Genomic DNA, 15,827 nt, shown 5'->3' on the forward strand with positions numbered 1-15,827 from the left:
AAATATATTTTTTTTTAAATAAATATATTTAAAGATTTTCACACATTTTCACGATTTTTCAAATCAAAAATCAAAATGCCGCGCTATGAGCTTGTAGATCTGCTATTTTTGAATAGCCAAAGAAATCTAAAATGACAGAGATAATTTCCCGGATTGAATGTGTTTAAGCTATAACTATAGGCTAAGTTTGAACTTAGTGTGAGGTGGTGCAACTGGCCCCTGTTGCTGAAGAAACACTCCACTCTACAGCCGCGGTCGGCAACCTTTTTGACATGAAGTGCCATGTTTTTATTTTCTTGATAGTGCCATATCAACATTAAGTTTAATTATGACAACACATCAAAATAAAAATATTCCCAACAGATTTTGATTGTCCATATACATAACAACCTTTCTTTTTTTCCGTCTTCATTGGAAATATTTTCTTTCACATCAGGATGTAGTGATCATTAGACTCAGAGTAATAACCCACCAATCTCCCAGACTCGCTCCCCAGTCAGAGTTATAGGAGTTTGAATGAATGTCAAATGATGTGCTAGGATGTAATTTGCATACATATGTGAGGAGACTTAATTTAACTGACTACAGTTAAATATATATGTTTAAATGTTTAATTTTAAAAGAAAAAACCTCTCTCTCAAACTTACGCCAGTGTGCCAGTGATCACCCACCCCTGTCCATGTTAGCACCCGTGCCAAAGGTTGCCTACCCCTGCTCTACAACAATTACTATCAGAATATAGTGCTTTAACCTTTTAACAAAAAAATGTTTGTTTTCATAAAAAAATACCAGTTACCCTGGCCTAACCCTACCTTTAAGTGGTAACTTATTTTTGCCACTGCCTATTTTGTTCTGAAAAAACGCCACTGCGTTTAGGTTAGGATAGGATCTCTCCAGGATTGACATGAGGATTTTCTACAATCAACATTAGCACAATAAGGTCCCATTCAACAGTGGTGTAAAGTAACTAAATACATGTACTCAAGTACTGTATTTTTTTGGTATTTGGAGTATTTCCAGTTTTCAGTAGCCTACTTTTACTTACTCCACTTCATCTAAGAGCCTCAGCCAAATATTGTACTTTACTCCACTACCATTATTTGAAAACTTCAGTTACTACTTACTTTAGATTTTGATTATTATTACAAAACATACATACCACTTCAGCCCTATACATTTCGGCCATTTGAAAATTGCCGATCCACAAGCTCACAATGTGTTGCGATGTGACGCATTGTGAGCTTGTAGATCTGCTATTTTCAAAAGATTTGTATACATTTTATACATATGAAAACTTGTGAAATGGGACATTCTACATAATGAGCACTTTCTAATTTTGGTACTTTAAGTACATTTTGATACCAATACTTTTGTACTTTTATTGAATATATGAATATATAGGACTTTTACTTGGAGTATTTCTACATTGCATTATTGATACTTTTACTTAAGTAAAGAATGTGAGTACTTTTTCCACCACTGCCTGAGAATGTGGGATTGTTTGGGGATGTGATGATGAGTGTACCAGATTCCAAGAGGATCCTAGGCTTTTATTTTGTAGAACGAACCCACGATGAACACAACAGGAAGAGCTTTTATTTTGGAAACAGTCTACCCCCAGAAGTCGTTTATGGATTGACGACCTGAAACACTGTTGCGGTTTAAAGCGTTTATAGGGCTAAAACATACACGTCGTTGCAAAGCTGGTCCATTAATGCTCTTATCTCTTAAGTTATTATATACCGTCTGTGTGAAATGAATAAACGACATAAGGCTAGAGGTAAGTTGCTAAGTTAGCAAGTTAGCTTCAATGAAAAGCCTTGTTGTTACCCTCGGCGTCCCATAGCCCAGAGGGCATCGTTGCCATGTATGCTTATTATAAGCGATTTGGGGATTCTTTTTCTGTAAAGTTGCTTGTAAATATTGGTAGCTGTGAGTTGCGGTTTTTGGGGCTTGTTTCTTAAGCATAGTTGCTTATTTGGGCTTGCTTCTATTTATTAATTTTTATTATTATTTTAACCAGTGGCTCTCAAAAAGGTTCATGTCATGGACACCAAATGAATATGTATTTGTCCTCCTAACCCCCATCTGAAAATATTTAATGCCAGGGGAGCTACATATCAGAATTGTGTTGTTAGACTGTAGGTTTAAAGAAAGTGCTCATGTGGCTTGTTTTCTAGACCTGGTTGCTTATTTCTTTCACACAACCTGGCAACACTGCCCAGAGGGATGGTGGCACCGTGGTTGGCTACTTGGTTGTTAGTGGAGACGGGGTTCTTTTGGTCTGATATAATATTATTATTTAAAATATATATATATATATTTTTTTAATTAAAGCTACGTTATCAACTCACTCCAACGTTAAATCTAGTTGAATAAAAGCCAAGATTTAGATCATTTTTCTTTGAATTTAATTTTAGACCCTCTAAGTTTTCATATACATGTATAGTGGAGTAAAGGTATAATTAAGGTAAAAGGAGTAAAGTGTAAGTGGTGTAAAGTACTTAGTTACTTTACTAGACCAATTATTTGTTTACTAACATTGAGACTGGACCCACAGGTGATTGTTTCATGCAATCAATTCTCAACCTGTTGTTTCGGGGTGCGCTGGTTTCAGCACACCCCACCCCCCTCTTGTGTGTTGGCTAGTGAGGCGCGTCCTAGCGAGAGCTGACAGAATGGGTTTCATTGCGCGCATACTGGTTGCGCGCATACTGGTTCTTATCAGTGTGACGTCGTCTGTTAAGGGGGTCTTATTTCCCCCAACCGATCGACCCTCTGAGCTGTGGGATCCGACGCTGTGTGAACTTTGTCAGCCTTTTAAAAAGCCTTTATGCTTTTAGTCATTATTCTAACTGCTTGACCATTTATTTACGTACGACAAATAGTGAAAATAGCAGTGCGTAGTGTCAGTGAGCTTGTAGATCTGCAAAAATATACAAATAAAATAAAGAAATACAATAATAATTATAATAGATTATAATTATCGTAGATTGTTTTTGGGGGGGGGGGGGGTTGCCCAAGGGCTTAGCTGGTTAATGTTCTTACCTTTTCTATTCACTTTTTGATTGATTGATTGATTGATTGAATACTTTATTAAGTTTGCAAAAAAAAGCACAGAGGTACAGATTTATACAAAAGGATGCTAAAAGGATAACCCAAGAAAGCCTATGGCTCATTTCCATTGGGGTTCATGTGTATTCAAATCACTGCTGCTGATGGATCTGAATTAATTATGCAACATTACCTGCCCTCATAAAACGAGTTTATAAGATAAGTGTGTTTTGGATTACAGCATTATTGATGCTGGCGGGGCTGCTGATCGTAGGGTATTGAATGTTAGTAACAACCCTTAGTTATAATCCTGGTATTAATTAACATTTTGTCCATTCATTATCTATCTCAAGCTTGATCTATCTACTTCTCTCTACAGACCACAGTCTCCTCCTCTCTTCTCTCCTAATAGCCCACACACAGTACATCTCCACACACACACCATTGTCTCAAATTAAAGTGTCTGAGTTGAAGTGCAGCGCCATCTAGAGCAGCTTCTATTGCAGTGCCTCGCTTAAGGGCCCTTGAGGGCGGTAGAGCGCGATGCAAACTGTTCTGTGCAGACAACACTCTGACTTTGAAGTTGCAGCTCTTCATTTCTTGCATTTCCCATGCAAGAATGATGTTGTTAAAGATTTCTTCAGATTTTTGGAAAATAACAGATGTACAAGCTCACAACGCGCCACATCGTGACGATACAGTATATAGGTTTAGAATGGTTTAATTCATTTTAATGCTATTATTAACACATTTAGCTGGGGACCCCCTGGAACCCCCCTCACAGTACCAGCATACCTATCTCCATATCTTCCATACAGGTGCGTCTGCTGCCCCTCTTCCTCTGGCCTCTCTGAGGTTGCTGGCCTCCCCCCTCCAGCTGACCTATGCCTACATCTGGCAGGTCATCCAGCAGAGAGACGTCCGACAGTACAACAAGGTGGAGGAGTTTGTTACCACGGTGATAGACACCCGTCAAGATCTCCTGAGATTCAAGCAGAGTTCTCAGCTCCTCCTGGGACTGAGAGCGCGGGTGAGAGCTCTTTGTCATGCATATATACTGTATGATTATTGTGCATGTCGGTCAGTTGTTATTATCCCGCATGGATAGCAGGTCATGCATTCAAAATGTCTGTTTGTCTCTTTGTCTGTCCACAACTAATCTTGCATACTTTTAGAGACATATTTCTTGTAGCTTACAGCAGGGCAAGGACCTAAGTATTTTTCTGTCAATCTGTCAATGTAAGAAAAGAAAACTGCCATTCCGTCTTCAAATGCAAAGCAACGACAACAACATTAACGCTTTGGTCGAACCAGGTTTCTTGAGCAAAACGTAGTTGTCAAGTTAAGTATTTGTTTTTAAGCTCTTTTCCATTCTGGACACATTCTTCGAAACAAACTGCATAGTTGGGGTGTGACTGTATTGGTGAGAACTGACAACCTGGTTGTCATACATTTGTCATACATTTGTCCAATTCCATGTTTTTGATTCTCTGTGTTGTAGATGATTTTGGAGTTGCTCCAAACAGAGGATAGCCCCGACTCCGAGACCATTCAGGCTCTGATCGAGAAACTTGACGTCGGTGTCACCACGGTAACATTATGAATATGGGAATTTACTTGATTTTGGAAATGCGGTTGAGACTAGATGCTCTTTCTCTACAGTATTACATTCATGCATTTATTCATTTTTATTATTATTTTTTAGCATTTTATATTTTCATCTGTAGTCCCTGAGCAGGTTGTTAAAATTAGTACAACGTACAACAAGTACAACATAATTACACAAGTGCAAAAAACAGGACAATTACAGTATAACATTAAGACAAATGGCAATGAAAATTGACACTGAATTGAGTACTTCATTAGTATTCAAATTGCACGTCATTGTACAGCAAAAGCTAAATCTTGAATCTTCAATACAGTTTGTGTCTTCAATGCCAAGTTAATACTATTTTGTAATAGATACAGGAATGCTCGCTGTTAACACTGCTATTATGTCTGATAAGCCTAACCAGCATTTATTTATAACAATCCTTGCACTTCTATGGTAATAAAAATAAATACATCTAAGGCTAAAAGCAGCTCCGAAGTGGTTGAGTTACAGGGTGATTAACATTAGAAACAGTAGAAAATCAGTACAAAGCATATTGTAAGTGTACTCAGTGTTACTGTGAAACTGGGCCTGGCCGAGTTTGTGCGGGGCAGAAACGCGCACAGAGCGCGCAATTTCTTTTGACAATTAATGTATTAATTATATAATTATTCGCGCGTGCGTGTGGGAGGAACTAGGGGGGGAATAGTTATGGTATAAAAGAAATCTAGAACACACCACTGCATACACCATACCAGTGGTTCTCAAAGTGGGGTACAGGGACCCTCCGTGTTCCTTTAGGTTTAGGGGATCTCAAATTGACTCTTACAGGTTTATAACTCTGAGAATTATCGGGGGTTCTTGAAATTAAAACGTTTGAGAATCACTCACTGCACCGTACAACCAAAATGTTCCGTCTTTCATTGTCCATGCTGAGAATGCAGACCTCTGATGTTGACATGTGTGCTGCTGTGTTTATTTGCAGAATGATACAGAGGTGCAGCAGTGTCAGACTAACTTCATGGAGGTGGCCCAAATGCTGCTTAAAAACCCAGCGCAGAGGAAACAATTCTTCCAGGTAAAATGTTAAAAGTCAATCTGAAGGAAGCCGCCTAATTATGTAATGAATATATATTTAATGATCTAGTCTTCAGTAATGACAACTGATGCATAATGTCATATTGCAAACATGCACAAACAGAAGCAAACACAATGAGAATAACTAAGAATATGATGCACCAGGATCATCTGTAGTTGACTGGATATTTGCAACGTCCACAGTTTGATTCCACTTGGATAATTGGATCACACACACACACACACACACACACACACACACACACACACACACACACACACACACACACACACACACACACACACACACACACACACACACACACACACACATCTGAGAGAACACTTACTGTATATTTGATAAAAGGTAGATTTGCATGTATATGGGATAAAATAAAGTTATATAACATTTTGTCCTTATCTGTGTTTTTTTTCTTTTTTTTTTTAAGGATGACTTCCCTGTGAAGTACGGTCCCAGTTTTGATACAGCTCTCCAGACCCTGATAGCAGGACTGGTGTGTAAACTGGAACAACTGCTGCCTGTACCCAACCTGTCCCAGGTAGGTACGGTGGTACACCAGCCTGAATTATGAACATACTGGCCCTCATTTATCAATGGAGTGTACAAACCAGCTTAAATTCGAACCCAGGAATGATCTTACGCCCAAGTCCACATGGGATTTATCAAGCAATCCTATACAGCCAATCCTAATGTACATTTGGTCTGTCCTTTGATAAATCTGACAGCTGAAACCGACCGTCATTTAAATAACACGTCCTTAAATATTCTCGAAACGCCCTGATTTTACGACATGAACAACCGGAATATGACCAAACAAAGTCTGGAAAGCCAATAGGAAAGAGTTTCCCCTGCCCGCCTCGCTCCCTGTCATGTCCGTGTCCGACTACACACACACACACACACACACACGCACACACACACACACACACACACACACACACGCCCCTACTCGCAAGCCCAACTGTGTAGTGTTTTGGCACAATGTGGAAACGGCAGTCTTTCATGTGTTCCGTGATGGTACAATCTTTGTCAAGTAGGCTAGCAACCTATATGAATGACACCAATCACATCGTCATGAAGGGAATACCTTTGTGTATTAATTTAACCCATTGCCGACGTGCCCAGTGAGCGTTCGAGTTACACAAAAATAAAGCAATCATGTATTCTTCCCCGTAGCCCTGGTCCAGAGCGTTGGTCCAGAGCGTTAGTGAGTTCTCTCTAACGCTCTGCCAGGCGCACTGCTCTGCTCATAGACCGAACATTACACTTCCGTGCAAGGTCTCCGTCTTTAGTAAAAGCAAACAAAACAATTTAGCTACTCACAGGAAGTCTATTCTCCAGGGTGAGTAGCCTCTCAGGACCCCACCCTCTCTGTATAGTACACTTTCTGGGCAGAAGATAAAATATGTCCGCCAGATGGAAAATATTGTATTTACTCCACTGCGCCCTCTACAGATCTGGTCAATTTGTAATTTATGGGGTGAGGGTGCAGTGGAGTAAATAAAATATTCCTGCTAAGTACTGCCTGCTCCTGCAATATTTTCACTGGGACCCAAATACATACAGAAAGACAGCATGAGAGAGATGGGGTCAGGGTTTGACCATTTCAGCACCGCGGACAGTGACACAGTGGGCTGGGCTAAATGCTGATCAGTATTAATAAATAGATGCCTATTTAGATTACCTGCCATTAATGTTTTCAAATGGCGTACCGAGACACAGTCAGTTAGGCTGTCACTAAGTTGACATTCTCACACCGACAGCCGATGCTGCCCAGTCAGAAACGTACTCTGTGCTCTTTAGATACGATTTGGTGCAGAGGGGAAAAAAAGGAGAGGTCACAGATGCAGCCCTGAGTGACCCCAGTCAACAGTATATAGGGTATAAGTGGTTAATTTCATTTTCAAAGAACTAAGGCAGACAGGGTGGCGGGTGCTCTCGGTTTAGAATTCAATGTAATTTACAATTTAGGTATTTAGACAATGGTAGCGCTTAGGCTAACGCTAACTCTGAGCACACTCTGGATGAGCAAGGATATGATTGACAAGCCTTCTTTTCAGGGTATGTAGCAAAATGTGTGACTAATGGTGAGTTTAGTTTTGTCGAGTTAAGGCTTTTAAACCATATCTTTGCTCGCTCAGAGTGTGCTTGGAGTTGGCATAAAGTCTTCAATTTCATTGTTAATTTCAGTTCATCCCAAATAAAATAATATGTGGAATACTCACTGTTCATTATTCTCTCTCTGTCTGTCTCTGTCTATCTCTGTCTCCTATCTCCACTCAGCTTGGTGACATGATCTCTACTGCACCGTCAGACCTGGAGGCATGTGGACAGTACGTCCCTGATGCCACTGACCTCAAGACCCTCCTCCAACACCAGAAACCCAGATCAATACTGAACCAAAATAGTGGTCAGTAGTTTTCATTTGAGCATGTGTATTTTTTTATTATCTAATAATTAACATGATTGCTGTCTTAATTTACATTACTAGTGCAGTGCAGTTCAGTGCCCGTTCGGGCGTGGCTGTTTGAAACTCGGATAACTTCCAGGGGGTTAAGTAATCTGTCCGTTCAGAACGGCCTGGATTTGCAGCTTTGTCGAGAACAGCAGTATGACTGCTTCAGTGTTCTTGAGAACTGCTCATCCGATTGACTTCACACTCTACATTGCACTCCCTTGGCTATACACCAGCCAAGTTTGAAGTCAATCGGATTAACGGTTCCTGACAGACAGACAGATTCCTTGAATTTATAAGTAAATTAACATCATTTACTATGTTTTCTTTCATGTCATATAATAATTGCATAATCCTCCTTTTTCCTCGTCTGTAATCCCTTTTAACCCATTAAGACTGGGAACGCAGCATGTGTGTCATTCATTTTTAGATTTCTATCGGGGGTTGAAAGCGCAACAAAGTGAAAACCCCTTCCAGAGTGTAAATCTTTGAAAAGGCTCCGCCTCACGTCTCCGTGTAAACATGCAATATGGGGGAATCCGCAAAACGTGGCTCACGCCGGCTCTGGAACAGAGTAACCTCGGGTCCCAGCCTCACTCATCTGCGAAAAGAAGAGCCTGGTCACGACCTAAAACAGCGAGTGTCTAGGAAGTCCTGAGTGGACAGGATTTCCGTTTCCCCCGGAAATTATATTTTTTGACCAATCACAACACTTGTTTCATTCACGGAGAATGTTAACAGATTTGTAAAGCATCAATGTCATATCCTTGGGCGGTACTTCCGCCAAATTCAATAATTTCCGGTTGTCAACTTCCTAGACAACCAACATCCCAGGTCTTGCCCAGCCTAGGAGCAGAGCCGTAGAACCACTGTTGCCAGATTGTGTCAGAAAAATAAGCAACCAGGTGTAGGAAAACAAGCCCAAAATAATCAACTATAGGCCACATGAGCAATTTAAACCCAGGCCTGCATCTGCTATTTGAAAATAGCAGATCTACAAGCTCACAACGCGTCAAAATGCGTTGTGAGCTTGTAGATCTGCTATTTTCAAAAACTCTTGCAATAAAATGTGGAATATTTGGAATATTTTTTGAAACATTCTGACAACACAAATGCTCCCTGGCACAAAACATTTCATGAAAATATTTGAGAACCGCTGGTTTAAAATATAAATAAAATTGCAAGCAAGCCTAAATAAGCAACTACAAGTTAGAAACAAGCCCAAAGAAACGCAACCTGCAACTACCAATATTTACAGAAAAACAAGCCCAAAGTCGCTCATAATAAGCCAACATGGCAACACTGCGTAGAACCACGCTGCATTGGTGTATGTAAACAAACAGCTGTGATAGGAAGTGGAATGGAAGTGGTTCTATTCATGCGTGACTTGTCTATGTGGCAGTGCGTCACCGCCACCTAGCCACCTGGCATGCAAACTACAGCGTTTTCAATCACTGCTGCGTCTCCGTCTAAACACAGAATAAAAAGTGAGAATGCAACGGGACTTTGCCGTTTTCTCTAGAGACCGTTGTTGTCTAAACATGGCCCATGTCTGCATGTGTTCTGTACAGCTCCGCTGGGGTCAGTTCCACATCAGCTCTGTTTAATGGACAGAAAGGTTATTAAGTTAGATGTTTCATTTACTGTGCAGGCTTATATAGAAATCCCTTGAAAGAAGTCCAGAGATGTTTTTAAACATCAGAATCATTTTTGGCCGAAGGATAGGAACTGATGATCAGCCTTGGTATCCAGGTGTAGCACTACAGCATATAGATTAAATGCAGTTTAAGAGCCTTTGGGAGCTAAAGGATAGTCTTAATATCCAATGGAACAGACCGAGTCTTAAAGGAACAGTTGATCTTAACCCATTGTGTCTCTCTGGTCCCTTTGTGCTGCAGCCATCTCAACCACTGTGGGCAACTGCGTCCTCTCAGCACTCTCCTTCTGTCCTGCCGCATTGGAACCACCAAAGTCACCAGAGGTCGCCCTGAGTGTAGCAAGCCCTGCAGCATTCAGTGACACAGAAGACCTGGGAGAGATGTCCAGAGACTTGGACTACCCTCAGGTGACGGAAAGCCCTGATACTCCCATGGACATAGGAATGAGTAGCATCGATACCACATCTACAGACCCTGTGGGTGAGACAAATCAGGAAGACACTGTTGAGACGAACACTGCAGCAGCAACACCGGTAGCCAGCACAAGTCAGGAGAAGAGACAAGAGGTCTCTGGAACTAATGAGTACACGCGTATCCGGGACAGAGTAGAGACTGAAGAGCTGCAGAAAACACCCCTACTCGGAATGCCGCCAGAGCCACGAGAGCCAAAGCAGTCTCCTATAAACTTGATCCCTTTGAAGATCACTCCCATGCCGATAAGCAATGCTTCTGCCTCGCCGAATGCAGGAAGCACAGAAACCGGCAGGCTGCAGAAGCTACAGACTCAACGAGTCACGCTGCAGCAATGGGTCTCCCAGATCGCTACTAACTCCCTGTCACTCCCAGCCCTGCCGCCCCTTATCCCATACAAGTTAGACGATGTGAGCGCAGGGCCCAGCGAGAATCGGGGGGTAAAGTTGAAGGAAAGAAAGACTAAGTTGGCGTCTAAGTCCCGAACAGACTCTAGGGTCACCTGTGAAGTTTGCAGAAAGAAATTTCCCAACCAGTCTCAGCTGGAAGACCACCAGCGCATCCATACGGGCGAGAGGCCGTACCCGTGCTCAACATGCAGCAGGACATTTCGGACGCAGGGCATGCTGACATACCATCAGATGATCCACACTGGTAAGCGACCGTACAACTGCGGCCACTGTGCCCGGGGTTTCATGAGATTGTCGACCCTCAAGCGGCACGTAAAGTTCCACGTCACTCAGAAACCTTTCTACTGTGAAATCTGCAACAAGGGCTTCACACAGCATCCTTACTTCAGGAAGCACATGGAGTGCCACACCAGCACGAAGAGCTTTGATTGCAAGCATTGCAAAAAGACTTTCCCAACAGAGTTCAAACTGGAAAACCACGAGCGCTGGCACACGAGGGAGCGTCCGCACATGTGCGAGCGCTGCGGCAAGACGTTCACGTTGCCTTCCATGCTAAGGAGGCACATGGGCTACCACTATGGTAACAGGCAGTACCTGTGCTCGCAGTGTGGCAAGACCTTCATCTACGAGTCAGACATGAAGAAGCACCAGCGCTACCACGCGGTGAGGATCAAGACGCCATGCCCCATCTGCCAGAAGAAATTCAGTAACAATTACTCCCTGAGGATTCACATGCGGATCCACACCCAGGAGAAACCCTACCAGTGCCCCATCTGCCAAAAGTTCTTCAGCCAGTTCGGGAACCTGCAGGTGCACAAGCGGCTGCACACGGACGAGCGACCCTACAGTTGTGACGTCTGCGGGAGAACCTACAAGCTGTCCTCCCACCTGAACGTCCATAAGAAGTCGCATACATGCGAGCGGCCCTGGACGTGTGACATTTGTGGGAAGGGGTTCCCCATCCCGGGGCGCCTGAAGAAGCACATGCTGACACACACCAGGGAGGAGGCTTCGGGTGGCTCCAGTAAACGGCAGCACAGGAGCAAGCACAGGAAACACCCTCTGAAGACAAAGTAAGATGATGATAGCGATTGTAATAATGTTCTCAAGCTGTTTTTTTTTGTTGTTGTTTCTGTTTTTCTATCCAGGGATCTTAGAATGTCAGCTGTGTTTAGTGTAAGCTGTGTGGGGTGCACACAAACCTGGTGAAAGGAGTGACCTTTTAGAAAGGTGGTGTGCTGGTGTTTTGGTGTCTCGCTACGCTATCACTTTGACTCCACTCAGCTCAAAAAGCATCGCAACGGGTTGTGACCTATTTTTGTTTTTAGATCAAAAAAAAAAACTAAGGCCATTTTTCTATGATTTTAGTTAGTTTCAGTTAGTTTTGTAAATACACAACCGTTTCAGTTAGCTATCGTTTTGTGTGTGTAAAGCCTTGTTTATTTATTTTTTAAAATCTAGTTTGAGTTATTTTGTTGGTTTTAGTAAACTATAATAATTTTTCTCCATACAGGCCGAGCAGCGTACTGCCAATAGTCAAGACGCCATGCCCCATGTGCGGCAAGAAGTTCACCAAATACACCATGAGGATCCACATGAGGACCCACACCCAGGAGAAACCCTACCAATGCTCCATCTGCAAGAAGGCTTTCAGCCAGATCGGCAACCTTCAGGTCAGTGCTGGAAAAGCAACTACCTTTACTCAAAAGTACTGGACTTAAAGGTAGGGTAAGTGATTTTCTTTGGTTAAAATAAGTGTTAAATAGCTCTATATTCTGATAGTACTCATTGCTATAGAGTGTTTGTTCAGTAAAAGGAGTCTCCTTGTCTCTCCAGCTCTTTATAAAACAGAAAATGCATTTTCGTTTCAGTTTCATTTCCAATTTTATCCAATCAGGATAGAGAACTCAATCAGGATATAGATTAAACAAGTGAAATTGGAAGTGATGACACTAAGAAATGAGCAGACAAAATTGGAACTGGAACACTATAAAAATGAAGCTTAAAAATGGGTACTTTCTCCTGATTGGCTGAGATTTTGACACCTACCGGAAAATGTATTTTCTGTTTATTAAAGAGCTGGAGAGACAGGGAGACTCCTGTTACTGAACAAACACTCTATAGCAATGATTACTATCAGAATATAGTGCTTTAACCTTTTAACAAAATACTTTTTGTTTTAACCCAAAAATATCACTTACCCTACCTTTAGTGCAATTTGTGGAATATGTCAATTTGTATTTGATTTCAAATAATGTGTCTATGTATTAAAATGTATATTTTTTGACAACACCACCAGGTGCACAAGAGGCTGCACACAGACGAGCGGCCCTACAGTTGTGACGTCTGTGGAAGAACCTACAAGCTGTCGTCCCACCTGAACGTCCACAAGAAGTCACACACAGGTAGGACTGCAAGTGTCCTTTATGTGTCAACCATTATTCCGTCTATTACCTATTCAATTAATCGAATAATCGAGAAGCACCGATTTTTTCCAAATCAACATGAACATTTTTTTAATCAATATTTTATACCTTGTTGTACAACGGCACAAGAATAGGGCATAGCAGTGGCGGCCATTTCCTGGTTCCACTTCAAAATACTCAATGCATTTTTCCCATTGACATTTCCAAAAATATTTATATAAATTATTTTAAGCCTAGAATCAAGCCATCCAGGGTCCTGGTGAATCATGACCATAACACGTTTGATTCTGTGAAAGAACCTTTTTGAAAACGGCAAAACAAAGGGTATTTATTAAATATAGTATATCGTATAATTAAATATAAAATAAAATAGAATCACAGAAAAAAAAAATGTAATGGTCATGATTCACCAGGACCCTGGATGGCTTGACTCTAGACTTAAATTAATTGATATAAATATTTTTGGAAATGTCAATGGGAAAAATGCATTGAGTATTTTGAAGTGGAACCAGGAAGTGGCCGCCACTGCTATGCCCTATTGCCCATCGACAAGCTCACAATGCTTTGTGATGTGACACGTTGTGAGCTTGTCAATCGTCTATTTACGCTATTCAATCGATTCTCATCGATTAGTTTGATTAACCGTTGCACCCTTCCACACAGGTGAGCGGCCCTGGAAGTGTGACCTTTGCGAGAAGGGCTTCTCCATCCCGGGGACCCTAAAGAAGCACATGCTGACACACACTAGGGAGCAGGCTCCGGGGGGCTCCGGCAAACGACAACACAGGAGCAAATTCAAGAAACAGACCCTGAAAACTGAAAAGTTTAAAGTTTATTAACATTGTCAAACGTTGCTTTTTCTTTGTCGATACATGAATTATAGCAGTGGTTCTCAACCTATTCTGAATCATGTCATGTTATCATTAAAATCTTTTTTTGACAATTATTTTGGCCCTGGCCCACAGGTTGACAAGTACCGGTATGTGAGTGCGAATGCAACTTCCACTCCATCCCATGAGCGTAATTCAAAGACGACGAAGAGCGTTGTGCAGTGAAAGACAGTAAATGTTCCTTTTGCCACTGCATTAACCACACAAACACTAGTGTCCCCATTCTGGGGGCTAACGTCGGGCGAAAATAGCCGTTCTAAGCTAGATCGTAGATCGGCTATTTTCGGCGAAGAGATATGGTACAAAAAGCTGCATTTTGTTATGCTGGGTGAATTTCTCCCATAGACGAGACTTATTTTGAAAGCCACCTGTATTCTATACAGCCTAGAAGTTGAGGCCTTTGCAGGCAGGGTGCGATTTTTCGCACGGAAAAAACGGACAATATAATTTTTTAAAAGAACACATGGTTCTCTGTGACCTCATGCACACCAGCTCCGAATTTGCAGTGCAGCAAGTGGCTTATTTTGAAAAAAGAAAGAAATCCCTTATATATTGTGTCACTGTTGTTAGTAGGTGCCTACTGTACAAGGCTTTGCCATTTAATAAAATCTACCTACCTGTTTTTACTGTCTATGACAAATTGCAAGAGAAATCTGACAGACTGCAAACTCCAATTCAGAAGAGTAAGGACAGAGGAAGCCATTAATGCACTAAAGTATGATTTATTAACACAAGACTTGGAGTCTTTATTTACAGAAATTTATATTTATTGTGCATATGATACATTCTTAAGGATATTCAAAAAGATATTTGATAATAATTGTCCACTAAAACAATATAGTAGAAAACATAATTATACGAACCAACTGTGGATCACTAAAGGACTGCAAAATGCATGCAAAAACTAAAATATTTTGTATAGAGAATTTATTAAACGAAGAACTAAAGACAATAAATATAAAATAAATATAAAAAATATTACAATAAGCTAACAAATATATTAAGGAGATGGAGGAAGGATTATTATAGTAAACTATTAGATAACAGTAAAAAATAATATTAAGGGAATATGGAATATATTAAATAGTATTAGAAATGACTCTGGGCATATAAATTATCCTCAATATTTTATTGATAAGGATATTAATAATTATAATATGGAGGATGTTAATAGTTTTAATAATTTCTTTGTAAGTGTGGGACCAAACTTGGCTGAAAATATTTCTTATCCTGTGACATCTGAGGAATGAAATTCAATAATAACAGGTTAGATAAATTCATTGAAAAACACAGTCTACACAGCGATAGCCAATATGGATTTAGAACAAACAAATCAACAGCGATGGCATTAATGGAATCAGTTGAGGAAATCACTAACTCTATAGATGAATACAAGTATGTAGCTGGGATATTTATAGATCTCAATGTATTGATACTATTAATCATGAAATATTAATTAATAAAATGGAAAGATATGGGATTAAGGGAATAGTATTATAATGGGTGAGAAGCTATTTGAGTGACAGGAAACAATTTGTGAAGTTGGTTGAGTCTGTCATCATGCTTGAACATTGCTTGTGGAATCCCCCAGGGGTCAGTATTGGATCCTAAACTGTTCATTTTATATATAAATGTGTGATGTATCTAAAATATAAAAAATGGTATCATTTGCAAATGACAAATATTTTTTGTTCTGGAACAAATCTACAGTAGCTGTTGGACCTGGTCACTTCTGAATTGAGTAAGTTAAAAAGGTGGTTTAACAGAAATAAA

The 15,827-nt window shown here is 40.7% G+C and overlaps 1 protein-coding gene across 2 annotated transcripts; it reads left to right on the top strand.

Moving 5' to 3' along the window:
* Positions 1-1,629: 1,629 nt before the first annotated feature.
* Positions 1,630-15,602, top strand: LOC308079817 (uncharacterized protein). 2 transcript variants are annotated; one of them, XM_080421423.1, is made up of 10 exons: positions 1,630-1,780; positions 3,873-4,084; positions 4,556-4,645; positions 5,631-5,723; positions 6,172-6,282; positions 8,028-8,154; positions 10,098-11,811; positions 12,252-12,411; positions 13,038-13,143; positions 13,828-15,602. In XM_080421423.1, exons 1-10 carry the CDS (start codon positions 1,756-1,758, stop codon positions 14,001-14,003), a joined length of 2,814 nt encoding a protein of 937 aa, XP_080277549.1. In that variant the 5' UTR covers positions 1,630-1,755; the 3' UTR covers positions 14,004-15,602. The 2 variants fall into 2 exon arrangements, with proteins under 2 accessions (XP_080277549.1, XP_080277548.1); XM_080421422.1 differs by lacking the exon at positions 1,630-1,780 and having other exon boundaries at positions 3,375-4,084.
* Positions 15,603-15,827: the final 225 nt, after the last annotated feature.

This window comes from Gymnoscopelus braueri, assembly GCF_963280865.1.
Source record: "Gymnoscopelus braueri genome assembly, chromosome: 23".
Classification (NCBI taxonomy): Eukaryota; Metazoa; Chordata; class Actinopteri; order Myctophiformes; family Myctophidae; genus Gymnoscopelus; species Gymnoscopelus braueri.